This window comes from Cotesia typhae, unplaced genomic scaffold (assembly GCF_013202065.1).
Source record: "Cotesia typhae breed Kobodo isofemale line unplaced genomic scaffold, CoteBio_Ctyphae contig_20, whole genome shotgun sequence".
Taxonomy (NCBI): Eukaryota; Metazoa; Arthropoda; class Insecta; order Hymenoptera; family Braconidae; genus Cotesia; species Cotesia typhae.
This window is the reverse complement of record NW_027423725.1, coordinates 2,773,913-2,795,985: the sequence shown is the minus strand read 5'-3', so window position 1 is coordinate 2,795,985 and position 22,073 is coordinate 2,773,913. Positions and strand designations below refer to the sequence as shown.

Below are 22,073 nucleotides of genomic sequence, written 5' to 3'. Positions count from 1 at the left end.
GTCACATCTAATCCAATTGATCCTCTCCATTATGTCCATCGTGCAAAATCCGTAACACTTTGCAAATAGCTTACACCATGACTATCCAACAGCCAAAAACTTTAAAATACAAGACCAAGTTTTATTATCACTCATACCGCATCGCGCTAACAATTCAATACATAATCCCTGTGGAAAAAAACCGTTAAAAAATGATTGATTTCCATAGAAATCCTGATAGATCTATCTGGATTAAAAAATGTCCAGATAAGAATTGTATTGTTACTTATCAGTCGATACGAAAATTTGAGATTTATACGGTCTTTCCATATTGTAATCTATACGATTGTAATAATTTTTTAATTTGATTGGATTTTATCTGGTGCTTCGAGTAAGTTATTTATTTGATTCAATAAGGAAAAACCAAAATGGTAAATTTTATCAGTATTTACAATTTTAAGTGGTTAAATTTTTCTAATTGTAACTTCATGTTGGTTGTACAAATTATGTATATACCTGGTTTTCGTTTTTATGAACATAAAAGTATTTATAAGTTTATGCCAATGACTTTTCTATCGGACTTTAATTGTAATAACTAACCTACTTTTGGGATATGTATTGGTATTTATAAAGTATTTGCAACATAAAAACTATAATTATTTATGATTTTTCATAAGTAATTGCAGTTGCAAAAACACAATAGATTCCAGTTACCGAATCTGATATTCCGTTAATTTAATTGTATTTGGGATAATGAGGAATTGCATTTTTTTTCTCTATCAGTTACAACAAGTAAATCATGGAAATAATTATGGTAATTTGAAATAAGGATTTTCTAGAATTTAACAGATCGATTTCTATCGGATATAACTACCATATATTTATAATCTTTAATATTTGATACACTTATAAATTTTACGGTTTCATATACATACGGGTGTAAATTCAACCGACGATATTTAATAATTTTGGTTTTGTAAATAAATAAATTAATATTTGAAAAATAATAATTTTTCAAAAATGCACTTGTAGAAAATTTTAAAATTTACAAGTGCATATTTTAAAAATTATGGCACGTCAGCTAAATTGACACTTTATATGTATATAATATATTCAATTGCTACAATTTACTTAAATCAATAAAATAATTTATACTTTTAGAAAGTAAGCACTATCCATATCTATATAAACTGTAAGTACAATTAAAAACAATTTATAATAATAAAGTTTGCCGGAATTTTTGATTTTTCGATTTTGCATCATTGATTAAATTAGAATTAAAAATATTTTTAAAAATTGCATTTACAGTTTTTAAATTTTTCAACAAATGAAAAAAATTTTTTTGTAATTATTTTTTTAATAAAAAAATTATAAAAATTTTTAGATATCGGCTAATTTAATTTTTTAACAATTTCTGTTCTATATAGGTCTCTTCTTTGTACTATATCATTATTTAATTAAAAATCCTTGGCTACAAACAATAAATACTGTTTCGTTTGGAATCACTGTCCAAGCGAGTACCCGCTATAAGCCTCTATTGTCGTCTTCTTTTTTGAAGAATCATCGCGCTAATCCGAGAAAGAAACCGAGAGACTTCCAACGTGTACTCGACCGTTTGCCTTTATTGTTGCCAGAATTGCGACAAGTGCATACCACAGGTGGTGGGGACAAAGCGCTACAACCCGGTAGCCCGCTAAAAGTTACTTAGCTAGTCACTTGTTCGTTGACCGTCTAACTTGTAACGTGTTTAACTCCTCTACAATTCTATTGTCTTTAACTTAATTATTGCGTGACCTTATAAATGAACTTATATAATTAAAAATTTTCTGTGTTTTGAGAAACAGATTTAAATTTATCTACAAATTGACTTAGATAAAATATGTAAGTACTGTTTTTAACTAATTGTAAAAAAGTGTTACCTTTTGTTCCATTGTGATTGTAGTTAAAATTGATGATTTTAGAATAATTAACCAGTGCATGACTAAGCTTCTGAAAAAATGTTTTTTATAAAGTGCATTCAATTTCGCGAAAGTGTGATGTAACTACCTTCTCTTTGTTTCAAATAACTGCATTAAAACTAAGTTTTCGTTGAAATTTTTTCTTGTATGGATTTCCAGTTTTACCTATACAATTTAATAAACACCAATAGAAAGCTTTTATCAATATATTAAATTTATGTGTTAGATATCTCATGATACTGAAATTAGCACACATGTAACAATTTTTATGATTTTTATAATTGAAAAAATTATTTTAAAAGAATAAAAAAAAATTGCGTTTGTAGATAATTTGAAAAAATATAAGTACAAATTTTTAAATATTTTTTTCCACTCATTTATTTCTAAAATAAAACCTTAAACTTGACAGGTGTCTGCTGACTTTAGTATCATGATATTTCAAAAGTTAAAAGTTTCTAATTGTTAGATATGTCATTAAAATGTTTTATAACATTTTTTAATTTTCATGAATAACTGTGGAAAGATTTTAATAGCAATAGGTTGCTATAAATTTTATCCAAAACTCCTATTTTACCGGTATAATCCAATAGATCCCATTAAAAATCTTCTGTTATTTTCTTATTGAATAATTTTAGGATTATTTGTTGGTAAGTATACTCTCCATGTCCTTAAAAAAAAGCGGTTGAAATTTAATGTAAGATCATTAATATTTTAATAAATTACAATCGGTAAGAAAATTTTTTAAATTATGTTATTTTAAGAAATAACGAGTTTTTTTTTTTTTTTTAATATGCGTAAATGTGTAGTGAAATTAAATTTTTAAATACATTTTTTAACGAAGAAATAAAAAATTATTTCTATTCGCATTAATAATATTCGCTTCTGTCTAAAATGTATTGTATTTTATAATTCTAAAAATAACTAATTGAAGCAATTAGAAATTATTAAGTTACATAGTCTTACAAGTTTCTCCGAATAGACCAATAGCATTAGATAGGTTCCGTTAAAAAAATCTTCAACTCAAATATTTATAATTATCAATATGTACAATCCATATTGAAAGAAAAAGTAACAATAGCTGAAATTTAGCTGAAAATTTCAAATAAAAAAAATTAAATTCTTTCCTAATGAGGAAAACAATAGTTTAATGAGTATTAACGGTTTAAAAGAATGTAACTTGTAATTTTATATTTTCATAAGTAATTTTTCAGCTGTAGTGTACTTGAGCATTGATACTTTAAGTGAATTTTGTAGTCACATTAATTATTGCTGATTATAGTCTCCGTGTAAAAACAATTTAAAAATATTTGATTATATAGAAATTTATAAGAATATTCTGTTCTTCCACTAAAGCACAATAAATTTCCATCTTTTCTTCTGGACTTCTGTACGTCATCGTTTAACAATTAACAAGTGCCTAATTATTCACTATACTTGAGATGAATTTATATAAAAAATAATATCTAAGAATTAAACCACTAACAAATTTAGCTTCATTTATTACTCACAAAAATAAGAAAATTTTTAATTCAGATTATTATTTTCGAGAAATTAAATTTTCCATTTAATCTTTATCTACAAGAAGTCAAAAATTTTTGCCCCCATTCGCACTAAAGTTTTAAAATAAATTTTGTTTTATTTATTACGTTTGACAAAAACTCGAGAAAATTGAGAATTTTGTAGCATGCATATACTAGTTTCCTTTATAAGTTATATTAAGTACTTCATTTGAATGTGATAATTAATTATTTATTCATGATGTTTCAGCATTACAAAAATTATAAGCATGTTCGCTTATATTAAATTAATAGATGATGATAAATACGACACGATCCCATTGTCATTGGTATATAATCATGAGCAGTTAAAGCCACCATACAATAAAAGTAAACAACATTGGATTATGTATGAGAATAACTCACCTAAGAAAGGCTTACTGATATATGTTGAGGGTATGTATTTTACCAAATTCTATACAAACATTTGTAATATTGTAAAAAAAATTTTTTATTTCACTAAATATATATAAAATATTTTTATACTATATTTGTTCTTATGATAAAAGGCCATTTACTGCTGTATCGACAGTGTGTTGTTAATAATTTTTTTATCTGTTCTTTTAGAAACAAAGGAAGCACTTGAAAAACTGATTTCATCAAAAAGGCCAATTGTACCAGCACCTCGAAATCAAGAAACTGCTTCCGAATTGAGTGATGCCAATGAAGGTATATTAAGAAATAAATCCGACCCTGTTATTGATATTACTCCAATTGTCGATCAACAATTAAATCAGCTACATGAAAAATTGGCGGTAAGTTTTTAAAGAACATCCATCGTTGAGTCAATATTTTTTTTTCCATGTATGAAAAATTTATTAAGAAATGGGGGTTTATAAGCCAACATTGAAATTGCTTTTTATTTTATATGTATGATTACTTGGTAATATTTTTACGAACTCGATTTGATTTATTTTATATATAAAAGTGATAATTATATTTAGCACATCTAAAAATATTTGATTAAATGTTTTCAGAAATATAGTAGGATTCTTTTTCTAACTACCTGAGTTTTCAGCTTTTTACGTTTTTCAAAAAACTAAATTTGTGTACTTTTGAAGTTCCTTATCGATAGCGGTCTATACTTGACTAAGTTTTCTGCACTCGTTTTCTGAGTATTATATATTTATCATTATAAAAACTTTGACTTTTAAAATTGCACACTATTCCGGTTTGAAATTATAATTCCAGTTTGAAATAAAATCGTTTAATATTTCTTTCTGTTAATGTTATTTTAATTTTAATTCCATGAACTACCGTTATAAAATATAATTTATTATTGTGATATCGTCCATTACTAGTACCATAAAAACATTTATAAACAATTCCGTAACAAAAAATGAGTTGACAGTTTAATTTGTTTATTACAATCGACGTTTGATGATCTATGTGTTCCATCAAAAGTTACATTCCCTTGGCTAATTAATGAGTTTTTCTCATCTATATTTTTAACACAGCAAAAAAATCGACGAACAAACAAACGATATTTATTTAGTGACTACAACCCTTATCAAATTAGTAGAGCAACTCGAATCCGTCATAAAAAGAAAATAAAAGAGCTTCAACAGCAAAATTTAGATACAGGTAATATATATAATCAGTCTACGGCGGAAAGAAGCTTCTATGCATCTCTTCGTTATCTTCTTATGGATAAAACATATCTATGATTTTGTTTTATTTACAGAAACAAATCCTCGTAACATTTTTGAACCAAAAAATAAAATTTTAACAACAGAGACATTAATACATCATCAGATAGATGTCCCTGAATCATCTATCAGCACTAGTTCTGTCGCATTAAAATTATACGATAATTCTAAAGAAGAAAGTTTTGGCATAAATTGTAGTACTTGTTTCGAAGACTCAGTTCATAATACTACAGGAAATATTACTGATTATATGGATTATGAAGTGCAACAATCTATAAGCAATCAATATGAAGTTTCATCCCACTACAATGATAATGATAATGATTCAGGTGAAGAATTATGTTTGGAAAAAGATGGTAGCTCAGATTCAGATGGTAACTCAGATACAGATGGTAACTCAGATACAGATGGTAGCTCAGATTCAGACGGTAGCTTAAATTCAAATGGTAGCTCAGGTTCAGATGGTAGCTCAAATTCAGCTGAAGAATTACATTCTGAAAGTGATGGTAGCTCAAATGAGAATGATTCGTTTACAGAGACGGATTCGGATGATTCATCGATTAATGATTCATCACGATTTAATTGTGATTCAATGAATGGTAATACAGTCATGTTTCCGCAGTCGAATGTTACTGTATCTGATGTATTATTAATGGTTACTGCATTTGCTGTTTCTAAACATTTGACAAGGAACGATCAAGATGATTTGATAAATTTAATCAAACTTTTAGCTGGCCCAAACTTTGAATCTTGGAAGGCTACTGATTATTCACGATCAAAAGCATTTAATCCTCCAAGAGACAAAATTAAATTAAATTATTACTGTGAAACAGAAAAATGTCAACGTATATTACATACACAAAAATTATCTGATAAAAAAAGAAAATAAAAGTAAAATGCAGCCACTGTAAAGCAAAATATAAGCTTTCATCAGCAAGTAAGAATCAATTTATAATGATTGATTTAAAATATCAATTAAAATTATTACTTAAGGACTCGGAAATAAAAGATGACTTATTGAATACTATTGAAAAATTAAAACAACCTCAAAATGATGCATTGATTCGTGATGTATATGACGGTCGATTGTATAAAGTTGTACAAGAAATGTCACCGGGTGCATTGACGTATAATGTCAATACAGATGGGGCACCACTGACAAAGAGCTCCAAACGAAGTATGTGGCCAATACAACTATATATAAATGAATTATCACCAGCATTGCGATTTCGTAATGTGATTCTTGGTGGTCTATACATAACATCAGCAGAACCATCTCCACAATTAATGCAAACTTATATGTCTGAATTTATAAAAATGCTAATAAGATTATGAAAAAAGGTATAAACATTATTGATAATATCGGCAATAGAAGAAATTTGAAATTTTTCTGTCTTTTGTTATGTGTGGACTCCGTTGCAAGACCTGTTATTCAGAATCGGTTTCAATTCAACGGATATTCGGGCTGTAGCTGGTGTTATGCTAATGGACTTTATGATAGTTCAGCGGTTAGGTATCCAATCACAGAACAACATCCTGTACTACGGACAAAACAAAGTCACAAGAAAGATGTCGAAGATGTTAAAAAATTGGGAAAGCCGATAAACGGTGTTAAAGGTGATTGTGCAATGCAACAATTAGAACATTTTGATTGTGTTTGGGGTTTTCCTATTGACTATATGCACGGCGTTCTGTTGGGTGTATCACGACAATTGTGGGCAGTGTGGACTAAGCCAGGAACAGAATATTATTTAAAGCCGCAGCAACGAAAAGAAATTGCTGCTCATCAGCTAAAGATTGAGAGACCTCAAGAAATTCATAGACTGGTTCGAACGGTTGATCATGTCGCCAAATGGAAAGCCTCGGAATGGGAATCGTGGCTATTATTCGATAGCATTCCGTGCCTAGCCGGTATTCTCAACGAAAAATGTTTTCAATCTTATATTTTGTTAGTTTCAAGCATCTATATGTTGATGACTGATAACATAACTGAAAGAGATCTCATAATCTGTGAAATAAACATACTCCAATTTGTACGAGATTGTCAAATTCTTTACGGTGTTAGTTCAATCACGTTTAATTTACACTCATTGCTGCACATTGTAGAATCTGTCCGGCAAAGTGGGCCATTGTGGGCAAGTTCAGCTTTTCCATTTGAAAGCATGATTTTTCTCATCAAGCGTTGCATTACAGGAGTCAGTGGTGTATCAAACCAAATTATTAATTCAGTGCTTAAAGAGAAAAATATTCAATGCAATATCGAACACAATACTGAGTCCATTAAATGTCGAAATTATTGTAAAGATTTGTTTAAGCCACAGCGACTGAAGAATTTTACACGAAGTAATGATAATGTCATTCTTATCGGCAGTACTAAATCACCAAGTGATCAACTACTTCAATTGATAAGCCAACACTTTAACACTGCTCTTTCTGTAGAAGTTTTTGACAGATGTATTTTTAATCAGATGGTACTTCGCAGTATAGCTTATATTCGTCCCAAAAAAACGAATGACACAGTTGTCCAGCTTCGTACAAAAGAATTCATACAAATTCATGGTTTCTTTACTTTGAACAATATCTGTTATCTTTACGGTAACCAAATATCAACTGTTCCAATCATTTCTCTGCCAAATGTTCAATTATGTCATATCCTAAAAGTAACGAACATGGATAAAGACAGTATAATCATCGATATTCAATCCATAGAAAAAAGTTATTTTTTTTTTTCAACCGGAATCGATTATTACATCTGTTTATTCCCTAAAAGTTTAGGGCGATAGAATAATTACTTGATCTGCTTGCTAAACATATCTTATTATAAAAATATGTAAATTGTAGGAAATCCTGCTTTTATTCATTGTAAAAAATTAGAAATATTTTTTAATCAATTATAAGTAATGCATGATAATAATGGTAAAAAAATTTTCAAATGATTGTATTTGTCGACTCAACCAACATTCGTGTACTTGATTTACTTCAATGTTTTTACAGATTATTGATAATAAGACTGGAAATCATGACAGTGATGGCAAAGAAAATTTAAAACCGATTACGAATGCAGATAATCAGAATGATGATAATCTTTCAAAAATCATCACTCCTCCGAAAAGAGAACCGACAATGAAGTTTGATTCATCTTTAGCAAAAACTGAAACTGTAAAAGAAAAGAAATTAAAAAAAAGCAAGGTTAGTCAAATTTATTTTGTTATAAATTATATAATTGTATTTTAATACTATGTTGATTAAACAAAATATGTATAACAACTTGTATTATAGAAAAACATTAGTTGGTAAGAAAAAATATTGAAATGCATTACATATATTATGTTACAGAAAAGAAAAGGTGATACAGGTTTACCGACAGAGACTAAATCCAAAAAGAAAAAATTTCGAAAGACCATGATTGACAAAAATTGCAACAGGTAAAAGTTACAGTTATGTATTTAATTATTAATTGAAACATTATTAAAATATTAAAATATAAAAGATAACTAAAGATCGGAAATCAAGTATTTTATAACAAATATTTCGAAGAGTTGGGTAGCAAGTTATTAATTAACAATAATATGTTACTTGCTTAAAAGTAAATGATTTTAGGATATTCTGCGTCTATATTTTATAAAAGTAGATTTATATACAGAAGTTCAAAACAATCTATTTGTGTTAATTAATATATATATATATATTAATATAAGTTTTCATTAATTTTTTTTTGCTCAGGATAAATCAGTTTCTAGTAAAACGCAAAAAATAACGAGTGAAAAGACTTTGACTATCAGTCACGCTAATCATGGAAATGACAGTAAACAGGGATCAGATGTAAGTATGATTAAAAATAATTTTAAAAGTTATAACAATTATTAAAGATATATTTCATTATAGTAACTAACATTTTTTAAATAATTCAATTTTAATATGCATGTCTTTTATCATAAGAAGAATGTAGTTCGCTGACATTGAAATTCAATTTGAAAAACTAAATTAGTTAAATTTTTATTGATATTTTTAGGAAAAACCGAATCATTCTACTGCAACTAAAGGAATAAAACGCGAACATAATGATGAACCGACAGAAATTGCGGAAGTTGGTATGCGAAATTTTTCGCAGGGCAAGGATCAGACTGAAAATGAATCTAAAGAGAATACAAAGAAGATTGTACATGAAAATTCCAGTCAACAACAATCGAAAGTGAGTATTTCAATTGTAAATTAAAATATCAATAGTTGTTTGAAATATAAAAACTAATATTTCCAAGTTTTTAACATTTGTAAAGAGCAGAAACCTCAATTAATATCTTTTCAGACTATGTATACTTGAAATTTTTTTCTAAATTATAATTATACTTTTATATACTTTTTTAGAATGAAGATGGCACATCACAAACAATTGATGAAACAGCCGATTATAATACAAATTTATTGAATGACATCAACAAATATCTGAATGACCCACCAACAGTCAAGGTTATTGATAAAGGAAATATTCAGCAACAACATAACGTATGTACAATTGAAACAATATAATTACAATTAAAATAGTGAAATTTTTTTTTTTTCGATTGAAAGATTGTGTAAAATTTGTAAATCATCAATTTTGAATTAGTCAATTATGAATATTCTAATTTTTACAATAATTCTTTAGAAAAATACAAGAAAATTGAGTTGAATAAAGGCTTTATTAGATTTAGAAGAAATGAAGAAAATTTTGTTTAAATGAGAAAAAAATGTAAACATTACAAATATCAGCTGATATTTAATTAAAACATTTATACCATCGTGAAGCATCACTTCAACATTTTTTTTATAGATAAAGAAAATTAAATGTGTCTTAATAGATAGACGCTTATTAGCCTCTAACATATGACAAGCTTTCCAATAGTGCTTTGTAAAATTACATTTTAAATATCGGCACTTTTTCAGTGATATTATGAAATATAGTATAATGTTTATTGATTCAACAGTAAAATTACAAAATAGGTTAAAAATAAAAACACAAAATAAACATGGATAGAATTTAAATATAATTATTAAGAAGTAAACTTTAATAAACGTATTATTTTTCATGTTGTTTGCTCCGAAATTATAAGTTTTCATATGTCTTCTAAATCACTCAAAATTAGATAATCATGAGCCAATACGATAGTTTGTTACAAGGGTTTGAACGACATCTTTTTCTTTTGATGAAAATCATATCAAGTTTATTAAAGCGTTTTATTTTTAAAAATCTAAAAGTAACTTACAAGTTTCTTAGTAATAAAATAAATTGAAATTTTGCAACTATGAATATCGACTTATTTAGTTTACGGAAATTTCGAAATAGTCAGACAGTAGTAAAAAGCGTAAAAAGTAACATAACATTTTATTGTATTTTTTTACGTCAATGCAATTGCAACTCACAGTACATTTAGTATAATTAATAGAACTATAGGTATTATTAAAGTTACAATTAATCTACAGGTATTCGATGAAGCCTCGTGTTCTAATACTCAAACTATTAAAGATAAATCAAAGAAAAATATTAAGACTAGTCAACAATCATTGAAGCCCAAAAAGACCAAGAGTGGAACAGTTTCAAAGGTACAAAAAATAAAATTATAAAAAGTTAAAAGAAGTGATTGTTTAGTGTTACTAGAGATTTTATATTCACAATTTTTGTGACCGTGAAACTAAAAAATTACAATTCAAAGTATAAATAAATATATATTATAAATATATGTATATAAATCTATATAATTTAACTTTTTATTTTAGGTGAAGACTAAGAAAAAATCCGATAAAGCTGAATCTCGTCATGAAAAATTGCAATATGTAATTGAACAAGTAGAAGAAATGAAAAAAAGTGTCGAAAATTTTCAACAATTAGCCTCAACAGCATTCCAGACACTCTTATCTAACTGGCAGCAATTTCAGAGTAATATTAAAATATATTTTTATTCTGCAATTGCAAATATTTCAACTTATTATTTTATAAATGATGGTTTGAAAAAAATTATCTTATATTATATTGAAAAGAACGTTAATCGACTTTTCGATGTTTAGGTACGCGGGCAGCAATACCATCAGCAGTCAAGGCAATTGATTTTGAAAATATCCAAGTACCTCCACTAGTAGGTTTTATTCGATCGGACACTGGAATGGTAAGTCTTCAATATAATTAGGTAGCTCCATTACAATCAATAATTTATTGTTGATTTGAAAATGAAGAGTTAATGATTAGAAGAATAACGTCAAAAAATTGAATTTGCTATAATTAACTGTTTGATTGCTAATATATATCTTTCTAATAATTTCTAAATATTCCTAACTCTACTTCGTAGTCAATTATCTCCATAAGTTTTGTATAAAATTTTAATTAATTAAATATGAGCTTTAATGTGTGATTTTTTAACTAGAAAAAAATGTTTATTTTTTTTTTTTGATAAGTGCATTTTTTTTTTTAGTTATCAAAAAATAATAAAAATTTTAGAATTGGTCTGATAAAATAACTATTCTTGGATTTTTCTCTTTGTAGATTCATTGTGGACAAAATATTTGGATTACTACGCAAGATTACACCAATGCAAAAGCTGCATCGTCATCAGAGTCTATGTTTGTCAAAAATATAGCGATGAATATATTTACAAGAGAAGTTCTTAAAAATAGTAGTATAACGGGCAATAGTAGTAATCGGACCAAAGGACCTGCAAAGCCGAAACTGGATCCGACTAAAATGCTTGCCGTAAGAGGTGAATAAGTTGTCTACTTATTAAAAAAGTAAAATTCCCCTAAGCTAATCATACGTTTCTGCAGATATTTATAGATATTATTTAGCGGAGCACAGAAAACTTCCAGAAAAAGTAATTAATGTTAAAGTCGATGAGTACGTGGAATATATCCGGCAAAAATTGCGGACTTAATTAGACCTCCGAAGAAGACGCCATCAGAAGGTAACTAATGTTTATTCTAACACCAATTCGAACGTAATAAAGTCAAAATTAAAACGACTACCTTTGCACGCCATAGTTCACAATATTTTTTCAATTTTAATCTAAAATAAATTGTTACTTATATATTTTAGCAGCTGAAGCAACAAAGGATGATAAAAAAAATAAAAAAAAACTGCCGAAAGCTCGAAAGGGTAAACAAGATGTTTCGAGCTCCAGTGAAAGTAGCGACTCCGGTGAAGACAGTGAAGCTTCAGACGGTGAAGCTTCAGACAGTGAAGATAATACCAATTAAGTCATTGCATTAACTTTACTTTTTTAAATATTTAATCAGATAAATTTTTTCTATTTTCAAACTTCTTCATTTTTAGTTAATAAAATTAAGTAATATATAATACAGTACAAAAATACTATAATAAAGGTATCATGTTCAAGAAAAAATAAAATGATATATACTACATAAATATTTTAATTTTGTTTTAACTTAAAGATATAACGATCTAATGATGTTCATAACACATGAATAATTAAATAATCAGACAACTTTTGGCCAAAAAGATATTCCATTATCGCATGGACCGTTTGCGGCGGGGAAGAGGGTCATTTAGCAGCCGAAATGATTGAAGATTTTGTAAAGTTTCACGATAAAAATTTTTTGAGTACACAGATAAATTAAGTAATTCTTAAACTAAAACAATGGTTAAGTATATAATTGAAGCTTATTCAATAAGCTTTCTGATGTAAATTACATGAATGAAATAAGTTATCCGAATTAAAAGTTATCCATGGTAAAAGTATGCTTTTTTTAATTTAAAAATGTTTTATTTGGTCGAATTTTTAAATTAATTGACCGAGTTTGATTAAAGTGATCGTCCATGGAATAAGTAAGCTACGTTTCATTGAGATCTGTTCAGAACTATAGACACTTGGTAACAAGTCACGTTCTACGTTGAAAAAAAAAATAGTTAATAACGATAAATAAATTAATGAAAATTCTCTTAGATTCTGTTATAGCGAAATATATGGTTAGTTTAACGTAATACTGATAAGTAATCAGAAAAGCGGAAATCAAATTCATTGTAATTACTGTTTCGAAACGATACGTGAAAGAATCATATTTATCAGGTACAAGCCCTATAACAACTAATTGTATCCTTACTCGGATTACTTTATAAAATGTCATCTATTGTCAAAATTGGAAAAACGATAGAGAACTATAAAAGCATTACAAGTAAATTATTTTGAATTCCATTAGGGAATAACAATTCTTGGTTTGATAAAACTCCGATTCATTATCATAAAAGCAACTATCAAACTTATAGGCAATTACTGTTTCGAAACAATTCACATAAGGCGTATATTTATCAAGAACAAATCCTATAAAAACTAATTGTATTCTCACTTGAATTATCTTATAAAAATGTCGTTCATTTTAATGTGAGATAATACAATAAAAATCTACGTGCATATCACTGGCAAAGTCTAATAATAAAAATTTGAAATTCATCTGCAATTACCACATCAGAATGATAGTCCTCACTTGAAGCTACTAAAGATATACAACTGTCTTTGCAAATAGATTATCATATTTCTTTATGGGTATTTTCGATAATAATTTCGTAGAAAACTACGATGCAAGTACCTTATTCTGTACTGATACCCTATTCTGTACTGATTCAGCCTCGTAAGCTTCTATCAACAAAATCCATTCTCAATCCATAGCCACTTGGAAATACTAATAGAATTTAGTTGGTCTTACTCGTACCACATAAAATCCAATAAATTTATTATTTTTTTCGTTTATCAGACAGTATTTGGAATTCCTGTTTCAAAAACACAATAGCTAACAATAACTTCCAATCAATCATTGTTTTTTATTTGGATCTATGTGGATCTTTCAGCAGGGATTTTTAAAATTGTTGGACTATCACCGTGGACGAACTTTCAACGTACACAAAAAAAAAGTTATATAATTCAACACTCACTTTTCGGAACACTTTACAATCTTGCTTTGATCATCGCTTACTGTTCATATCTTGGGTGGTCATATGAAGATCTAATGCCGCGAAAAGATCAAGCTGATTCCGCTTTTGCAACAACAGTCGGAGACAACGTGCACATCTTAGGGATAGTCGCTACAACTTCAATATGGCTCTTTTTCATGGTGCGTCAAAAATTGATGATCAGAATTATCAATAAGTTAGAAATTTCAAGCAGCATGTTGCAAAGGTGTGAGCTTTACAACTTCAGAGACAACCATGCTATCTACTGGATACTTCTTAGCAATTTTTTAGTGACCACTTACCTGGTGGTCTTGGAAATACTTGTGTACAAGCCAATTTTGGTTCCTATCAGGCTTATTCCTGCTCTGATACACTCCTGGGTTTTGATGCAGTACTCACTTTTGTTAGATATTGTGATCAAACAATTCGAAAGCATTCAATCAACCATTCTGAAGTTAGGTGATGTAGACAGTGATATAAAGTTACATACGTTATTTGTCACTAATGTGCCGCTACGGAAACAAATTACACATGAAATCACCAAGATTAGAGATGTTCACCGAAAAATGTTCAACATCACCGAGATGATTTCAAATTTTTATGGATCACCGATTTTGGTGACCATTATGTACTTTGGCGTTTCGAGTGTATGTTATTTGTACTTTATTATTCTTTCACTTTTTGCAAATAACAAGGGAGAAATTACTGTGAATTATTACAGTTTTAGTTCTTGGATTTTGATTATGGTTTATGGATTTGTTGTTTTGACTTCCAAGGTTGGCCGAGCCATTGCACAGGTAATGTATAGAGTCGTGTGGGGCAAGTGTGCGCACTTAAGTATTCGAACTAGTGTCGAAATTAGACGATAAGCATGAAAGAAAAATAAAAATAGATAAAACCAAATTTGCATGCCGTAAGCACATGTCATACGCATATTATTTGAATTTCTTTAATTTTACGCATACGGTAATTATTTATGATGCGAATAAAACCCCCTCACGTGTTCGGTTGTATCAACTACTTACAAGTCAATATGCATACATATGTTGGCTCGGTCGCAGCGTCGCTGTAAGAACTCTGTTTACTAAAAAAATAAAACATATGGCCTACCAAAATGGGAAAATTTGATGTGAATTATTGATGGAAAAAAAAATTAATTTACTTTAGTTACTATCTGCAGTACAGTGTGAAAATCTTTGACATGACAGCAAATTTCACCTATATGGCACACGATTCTTAATGTTTTCATTTTTAAATAAACGAATGATTCCATATAGGTTTTTCTTGCATAAGCTAATTTTTCGCCAACAAACCTTTAATTTGCCTACACATATCTTACACACACTTACACACTGCGCACAGTTACACCACAAGACTCTAATAGTATTTTTCAATCCATTAAGAAACAATTAATTTTATCTGAAAAGTAAAAAGTTGTCTCCAAATAGATGAATTCATGAACATTTAGTAAATTTTTCTATCAGTGCACATAAAATTTGTACGCTACCTTATTTTCAGACAGAAAAGACAGCACATGCAGTTCATCTTCTTTTGGATCGATGCACCTTGGATTAGCGAACTTACGAAAATGTAAGGAAGTAATTTTTTTTTTTTTTTAATTTGTAGGATTTTATTGGTTTTAAAATTTTTTATTTTGAGTCATTTTGTTGGTTTTTTTTTTTTAGCTAGTAGAATTTTCTATCGAACTTCTGCATCAAAAAATGGAATTCAGTGCATTTGGGATTATATCATTCGATGGTTCTCTTCTTGAGGCGGTGAGTATAAATTTTTACTACTTCAAGTATAAATCTGGTTGTATTGATAATGCAGAAAACAGTTGACGAATTTAACTTTTCAGATGACTGGCACGATAGTAACTTATCTTGTAATTTTAGTACAATTTCGTTAGATCCGAGTCGTTTTTTCAACATGACATTGTCAAGAAATCAATTTTTCATATGAAAAAGATGCATCGTTCGTAAGAATATTAAAAATTATAATAACCTGTCTATCTTTTTTATTGTTACCAAGTATTTTATTAATAAAATACATATGTACCGAAAACCACCATAAGAAATAGAACTCTCTACAAAAAAAGGTTTTTTTTCATTTTCTGCTAAATTTACTGTTTAAAAGTTATTTCACATTAAAACTGACACCCTAAATTGTCAGTTCTTTTATTTTTATCGAAATTATTATTGTAGACTTTTTAATATTACCAAAACTATACACATCATGCGTGCAAGAAGAGACGTGAAAGGACAAAATGTAAGAAATCAACTTTTTAAAAAAGGATTAATAAATAAATTATGGAGCTATACACAAAATTGTCTATAATAAACTCAATTTTTGATGATTATACAATCAGAATTGTACGTTCTTCGAAATAGATTGTGTTTTGTAATACACTACCACGAAGCTCTGTCAGATAATTAAATCCTCTTTAATTTGATAGTCGCGAAATCAATTAAAATATTAGAATCTAATTCTAAGAGCATAAAGCGTTTTCTCAATTTTTTCGATTTTTTAATTCGAATGGTTTAATTGCCCCGTGGTTCAATTGACCCCCTTCTCCGGTATCAATTCAATAAATTACTGATCAAATGATTAAAGCCACGCAACGATGCAATTATCGCAATGTAAGAATCTATCAAATAAACCCTTTTTTTTCTGTATTCTCTATCCTCAATATAAAGTAAAAATAAAAAAAAATAAAAATTAGTAGGTATAAGGTCAGAAAAATTTAGAAATATTTTTTTTTTTGTTTTTCATTGTTTAATCCAATTATTGCAATTTTTGCTTTTACACATGGTCAATTTATATTTCTAGTAACGATTTTAAGAATTGGTGACTTCTTTAGACTTCTAAATGTAATTCTGTAACAAAAAAATGATAATAGTTTCGCTTTCTAATACTGTAAAATATAATTTTTAAATATGGAATACACACTGAAAAATTTAGTGTTAAATATTCAACACTTTTCTAGTTTAATTTATTACTTTATTGAGTAAATTATTTATAATCAAGGCCGAAAAGTGTTAGATATTCAACACTTAAAATTTTTTTAACGCAATAACGCAAAATTTTACTGTGTGATTATTCTTTCCAGGCAATTTAAGTATATATAATTTAGATTGACAAACCGAGGAAGCATTCATAATCAGAAATGGCTACATATTTGGGCTGGCATTGGCACTTATTATCAAGACACATAGAGTTCTTAGATGCACAGTCGTTGTCAAATGAGCAATTTTCACCTAATACGTTCAAGCATATTCGATAATTATGAGAAATTTTTTGTGTTTTACAAACACAGGTTTTATTTTCTGAACATTGCGCGAGCTTGATTCTTATGCAATCTCTATCATGATCACATTTCTTTCCCAAATAATCTAAAAAAAAAAGAAAATTCATCAATTGGAATGTATCCATGGTTCATGAAAAAAGAACAGCTAAAAAGTTTGGAAAATCCAAAGGACACCCCTCATAATCTCATTTTCCATAATAAAATTGATGAAAATAAAATACAAAAAATAATTTTAAATCTTTTTCGCCATTGTCCACCCAGAAAAGAAAAGGTACTGCGTATTTATTGTAAACGAACTGTACTTACGTAGGTATAGATATGCAAACAATTAATGATTTTTTAGTTTATTAACAATTATAAATAAACTACACTGAATTAATTTCAGGTGTGCAAAACGGATTGAGTAGTTATTGTAGTTTTACATAAAAAATAAACTCCGTTACTCGATAAATAATAGTTTAAAAAAAATAAAAAACATGCTTTTTATAGAAAACCGAACTAAAAAAATAGAAAATGTTTTAATAAATTTAAATTAAGAATAGTGTTAAAAATTTCAATAAATGTGATAAATAACAGTGTAAATAAAAAAAAAAATGTATTTTATTTTAAAAAAAGCTTGGGGTGCTTTTTGAGATATTCTAAAAATGATAATTACTCTACTCATATCTGTCGATAGAATATTTATATCTATTGACCCATGCACCCCACGCTTTGGGGCACTCCAGGTAGTCAGCCCGTTTTCATTTTTCGGAACTGAACAGATGCCGTTAGAGAGAGAAAAAAACTCAAGGTTATTTATTTCTTTTCTATCTAGAGCTAGAGCAAGCGCCGAGTATTTTTTAGTACGTATTAGATTTTTGGTGAGATTAGACGTGTTTTATTTATGATGTTTTCTTTAGAGTGAAAAATAAAACTATGGAACAACTATCAAGAGCTGAATTTTCTAGGTAAGTAAAGTTTACATATATTTAACATTTGTAAATGTTTTAATTGTAATTTTTAGTAATATTATAAAGGAATTGTTTAATAATATAATAATTAATTCATTAGCTTAAGTGCAACCGAAAGAAATGCATACTTGAAAAAAATACTGGGAGAAAATGACAGTGATTCGAGCGCGCCGTCTGACAGTGATGACGACAACTGGATTTCAGCGAATACAGCTAGACGTCATCAAATTGCCAATCACGAAGATAATTCAGAGCATGATGAACCTGAAGATTCTGAAGATACAGGAGAAATTTCTGAAGAGAATTTAGAAGTAGAAGAAGAGGTTGAGAATAGCGAGAGTGAGGAAGACGACGAAGAAGTAGAAACTGCTGAGCCTGAAGGTAGTAAGATATTTGTTCCTAACAATGGTTGAAATAATAATTTTTTTCTTAAATAATTCATGTATGTTGTTATTGTTATTTATTTTAGGAGGAGCTCGAGAACCATCTGGGAGTTTTATTGCGAAGGATAAAACAGTGTGGAGCAAAACTCCACTGACTCAGCACCAGACCGCAACTCATAATATTGTACGTCAGCGAAGTGGGCCTCATCGCAGTACGGAAATGTTGTCAATAAGCGAGACTTTCAAGAAAATTTTCACCTACGAAATGGTTGATATAATCGTTCGTCATACTAACAAGAAAGCCGAAGCTACTTATCAACATTATAATGTTAACCATCCAGACTCTCTACATCAATGGAAGCCCATTACGATACCCGAAACTTATTCATTCTTCGGTATATTGATTTGTCTGGCGCAAATAATTCAAATACGGACCATACTTTTGATATGTGGCACTCCAATTCTTATCCGCTGTATCGCGCGACGATGGGATTGAAGAGATTTCATAATATTCTGCGTTTTTTGAGATTTGACGATAGTAATACTCGAAGTCAACGTAAAAAAAAAGACAAGGCAGCTCCAATTCGTGATGTGTGGACAATGTTGAATTCAAATTTAGCTCAGATGTACAAACCAACCGCAAACTTGATAATCGATGAACAGCTTTACTCATACCGTGGCCGTACTGGATTCACTCAATATATACCATCGAAACCAGCTAAGTATGGTATAAAGATCTGGTGGATTTGTGATGTGGAAAATGCATATCCTTTGCAAGGGATTATTTACACTGGTAAAACAGATGGCACTCGGGAAAAAAATCAGGGTGAAAGAGTAGTGAAAGAATTGACGTCTCCGTATCGAGGTAGTGGTAGAAACGTCTGCATGGATAACTTCTTTACTATCCTACCCGTTGCTAAACATTTGTTATCGTGGAATATTACCATTGTTGGCACGATAAAAAAAAATAAACCTTACATCCCTAGTGTTATGGGAGCAAATAAGATACGGAAGCAGTATTCGACAGTTTTTGGATTTCACGAAAAGGTTACCATGTGTTCTTATGTTCCTAAAAAAAATAAAGCTGTCATTCTGTTATCTACAATGCATTCAGATGCATCAGTTGGTGATGACGCTAAGCAAAAACCTGAAATTATAAATTTTTATAATAAATATAAAGCTCGCGTTGATATAATGGACCAAATGGTCCGGAGGTACACAAGTCAACGACGATCTTCGAGATGGCCAATGGCATTATTCTTCAACATGTTAGATATTTCTTCACTTGCATCATATATAATTTATTACGAAAATAATAAAATTATTGTCAAAAAAACGACAGAACGTTGTCAATTTATGCGGAAGCTAAGTGAAGAACTAGCATTTCCGATGATTGAACACCGTACGGCGAATCCGCAAGTAATGCGTCACTTCTCAACAAAGATTGCTGTTGAAAGTATTTTAGGTATTGCACTAGCAGAAACAATCGAGATAAATCCTGGTCTAGTGGTTCCAAAAGATAAAACCGGAAGAAAAAAAGTGACAGGATCTTGTCATGTGTGCAATGCCTTGCCAATAAAAAGACGACGAAAGACTCGTAAGAGCTGTGCCAATTGTCACCAGCCAGTATGTGATGAGCACTCAATTAATCTCATACAATGTATTAAATGTCATATTTAATGTCATTAATTATAAAAAAAATGTAATATTTCTTTATTTTTTCAATAAAATTTAGTTGCAACTATTTTCAATTTTTTTTCTATACTTTCCATTGTGGGTACCCGGGTACCCGGTTACTAACACAAGGGTAAAAAGCGTGTTTTTTAGTTTTTTTAAACTATTATTTATTTTCTACTTTTTAGTTTGATTTATTTATAAAAACTTGTTTTTTTAATTTTAAACTATTATTTGGCAACTAACTTACCAGCATGCACTTTGTTAATATTAGATAAATCGTCTAAAAACAATGGTTGGAAAATTAAAATTGCTGCCTTATCGACTATAGATAAAAATTATATAAATTAACAAAAATCTTATTTTGCAAATTGAAAAATGGAATAATTTTATCAAATTAGTGTATTGTCATCGGTCCTCGATAAATCTACAAAGTTTGAACGAAATCTGGCCGTTTAAAGTGCGTCAAAATCGCGCCCAAAGAAGTCGGTTACAAACATACAAACTTACAAGTGAAGCTAATAATAAAATAAAAAGCGTGTAAAAATTAAAAAAATTTGTTATTTTCAAGATACATCATCATATATCTAATGTTACAGTCTCAAATAAATAATATAAAAAAGATATATACTCACTCGGTACGCATTCGTAGTTTGACACAGCAATATGACTATCCTGACATTGACATTTACCCTCTTTACAGACAGAATAAGGCGTTCCACAAGGTTCACCTTCGAGACAATGGCTTCCTAAAAGAGGAAGACATGCCCAATCTACAGGGGTGTAGTTATTTTTACAAACGCATGTGTGGTTGACACATTCTGTATTATGTGTGAATTGGCAATCCCAGTGGTTGTGACAAAAATTTTCTAATATTGCTGAAAGATGATAAAATTATAGTAAAAAATCATTAAAGTTTAATTCATTATAAAAGTGAACTTACATGGTAAACAGTGATAAGATTGAAGAGCATATTGCGGCTTACACTTGCACTTTTCATCAACGCAAATCGAGTTGTCAATGAAACAGTCCTGATTTTCAAAACATATTCCATTGACCCTCGCAAAACACTGATTATCATTAAACGAAAAAAAATTATCTATACAGCTACAAAATCCGTCTGTACCGCATTTAGCGAAGTGTATTTTCGAGCAATCCATGTCAGTACTACAAGTCTGTTTCAATTGATTAGATCTTATTATCTGATCATAAATGATCGAGCCGTACGTTATTGTCGTTCCATGCAAAATTGCAAAAAAAACCAAAACGCAAATTTTACTGGTCATTTTTTCTAATGAGTTGAAATTGGTAGAATTTTTTTTTTTTCGAGTTTTATTTTAATGGCTCGAATTTTTTCTTCGAATACTTTAGACACACTAGCGTGAAATCATAAGAAGTCGTCGAGTGAAACGGACGAACAAACCTCACCTACATAAAACATAGGGATGAAAATAACTTCGATATCTTCAACAGCAATAATAATAACAACTGTTTAAAGTTCGAAAATCATCGAGACTATGAGTGCATTCGTGTTGGACGCTTACGCGCTGTGAGCGCGCTTACATGTCGTTTTCATCGTTCGACTTGGTGCTGTGAGCGTCAAATAAGTACGCTCATGGCTGAGTTCGTAGCACAGACTTCGCGCTCATAGATGCTCATGCCACAGAGGTAGGGCAGCAAAAGCGTGA

The 22,073-nt window shown here is 29.2% G+C and overlaps 6 protein-coding genes across 7 annotated transcripts; 5 read left to right on the top strand and 1 right to left on the bottom strand.

The window, feature by feature from the left end:
• Positions 1–1,703: 1,703 nt before the first annotated feature.
• LOC141538275 (uncharacterized) lies at positions 1,704–6,031 on the top strand. Its single transcript, XM_074259654.1, has 5 exons — positions 1,704–1,860; positions 3,705–3,889; positions 4,061–4,248; positions 4,951–5,077; positions 5,178–6,031. Exons 2-5 carry the CDS (start codon positions 3,724–3,726, stop codon positions 6,029–6,031), a joined length of 1,335 nt encoding a protein of 444 aa, XP_074115755.1. The 5' UTR covers positions 1,704–1,860; positions 3,705–3,723.
• Positions 6,032–6,462: 431 nt separating this feature from the next.
• On the top strand, positions 6,463–8,331 carry LOC141538094 (uncharacterized). The gene is made up of 2 exons (XM_074259390.1): positions 6,463–8,058; positions 8,137–8,331. Exon 1 carries the CDS (start codon positions 6,474–6,476, stop codon positions 7,923–7,925), a length of 1,452 nt encoding a protein of 483 aa, XP_074115491.1. The 5' UTR covers positions 6,463–6,473; the 3' UTR covers positions 7,926–8,058; positions 8,137–8,331.
• LOC141538274 (uncharacterized) lies at positions 8,125–12,534 on the top strand. The gene is made up of 10 exons (XM_074259653.1): positions 8,125–8,301; positions 8,866–8,964; positions 9,155–9,334; positions 9,508–9,645; positions 10,603–10,722; positions 10,897–11,056; positions 11,185–11,282; positions 11,657–11,870; positions 11,935–12,071; positions 12,203–12,534. Exons 1-9 carry the CDS (start codon positions 8,125–8,127, stop codon positions 12,039–12,041), a joined length of 1,293 nt encoding a protein of 430 aa, XP_074115754.1. The 3' UTR covers positions 12,042–12,071; positions 12,203–12,534.
• A 645-nt stretch (positions 12,535–13,179) lies between these two features.
• On the top strand, positions 13,180–16,324 carry LOC141538096 (uncharacterized). Of its 2 annotated transcripts, none has more exons than XM_074259394.1 (4): positions 13,180–14,868; positions 15,594–15,661; positions 15,757–15,846; positions 15,930–16,324. In XM_074259394.1, exons 1-3 carry the CDS (start codon positions 14,128–14,130, stop codon positions 15,758–15,760), a joined length of 813 nt encoding a protein of 270 aa, XP_074115495.1. In that variant the 5' UTR covers positions 13,180–14,127; the 3' UTR covers positions 15,761–15,846; positions 15,930–16,324. The 2 variants fall into 2 exon arrangements, with proteins under 2 accessions (XP_074115495.1, XP_074115496.1); XM_074259395.1 differs by having other exon boundaries at positions 15,590–15,661.
• Positions 16,325–16,504: 180 nt separating this feature from the next.
• LOC141538390 (uncharacterized) lies at positions 16,505–21,944 on the bottom strand. Its single transcript, XM_074259821.1, has 4 exons — positions 21,329–21,944; positions 21,021–21,263; positions 17,215–17,463; positions 16,505–16,947 (listed from the first exon to the last, which is right to left on the bottom strand). Exons 1-4 carry the CDS (start codon positions 21,669–21,671, stop codon positions 16,928–16,930), a joined length of 855 nt encoding a protein of 284 aa, XP_074115922.1. The 5' UTR covers positions 21,672–21,944; the 3' UTR covers positions 16,505–16,927.
• LOC141538227 (uncharacterized) lies at positions 18,294–19,223 on the top strand. Its single transcript, XM_074259605.1, has 3 exons — positions 18,294–18,325; positions 18,429–18,709; positions 18,798–19,223. The coding sequence occupies exons 1-3, from the start codon at positions 18,294–18,296 to the stop codon at positions 19,205–19,207; spliced, it is 723 nt and encodes a 240-aa protein (XP_074115706.1). The 3' UTR covers positions 19,208–19,223.
• Positions 21,945–22,073: the final 129 nt, after the last annotated feature.

Excerpts from the sequence above, each read along its gene's own strand:
- LOC141538275 (XM_074259654.1), top strand. The coding sequence starts at position 3,724 with ATGTTCGCTTATATTAAATTAATAGATGATGATAAATACGACACGATC. Across the intron at positions 4,249-4,950 it reads AGCTACATGAAAAATTGGCG|CAAAAAAATCGACGAACAAA; the intron begins GTAAGTTTTTAA and ends TTTTTAACACAG. Across the intron at positions 5,078-5,177 it reads ACAGCAAAATTTAGATACAG|AAACAAATCCTCGTAACATT; the intron begins GTAATATATATA and ends TTTTATTTACAG.
- LOC141538096 (XM_074259394.1), top strand. The coding sequence starts at position 14,128 with ATGCCGCGAAAAGATCAAGCTGATTCCGCTTTTGCAACAACAGTCGGA. Across the intron at positions 14,869-15,593 it reads TTGGCCGAGCCATTGCACAG|AAAAGACAGCACATGCAGTT; the intron begins GTAATGTATAGA and ends ATTTTCAGACAG.
- LOC141538274 (XM_074259653.1), top strand. The coding sequence starts at position 8,125 with ATGTTTTTACAGATTATTGATAATAAGACTGGAAATCATGACAGTGAT. Across the intron at positions 10,723-10,896 it reads AGAGTGGAACAGTTTCAAAG|GTGAAGACTAAGAAAAAATC; the intron begins GTACAAAAAATA and ends TTTTTATTTTAG. Across the intron at positions 11,057-11,184 it reads TAACTGGCAGCAATTTCAGA|GTACGCGGGCAGCAATACCA; the intron begins GTAATATTAAAA and ends TTCGATGTTTAG.
- LOC141538227 (XM_074259605.1), top strand. The coding sequence starts at position 18,294 with ATGGAACAACTATCAAGAGCTGAATTTTCTAG. Across the intron at positions 18,326-18,428 it reads TCAAGAGCTGAATTTTCTAG|CTTAAGTGCAACCGAAAGAA; the intron begins GTAAGTAAAGTT and ends TTAATTCATTAG. Across the intron at positions 18,710-18,797 it reads AGAAACTGCTGAGCCTGAAG|GAGGAGCTCGAGAACCATCT; the intron begins GTAGTAAGATAT and ends TATTTATTTTAG.
- LOC141538094 (XM_074259390.1), top strand. The coding sequence starts at position 6,474 with ATGAAAAAAGGTATAAACATTATTGATAATATCGGCAATAGAAGAAAT.
- LOC141538390 (XM_074259821.1), bottom strand. The coding sequence starts at position 21,671 with ATGACCAGTAAAATTTGCGTTTTGGTTTTTTTTGCAATTTTGCATGGA. Across the intron at positions 21,264-21,328 it reads ATCTTATCACTGTTTACCAT|CAATATTAGAAAATTTTTGT; the intron begins GTAAGTTCACTT and ends ATCATCTTTCAG. Across the intron at positions 17,464-21,020 it reads AAACTACGAATGCGTACCGA|ATTATTTGGGAAAGAAATGT; the intron begins GTGAGTATATAT and ends TTTTTTTTTTAG.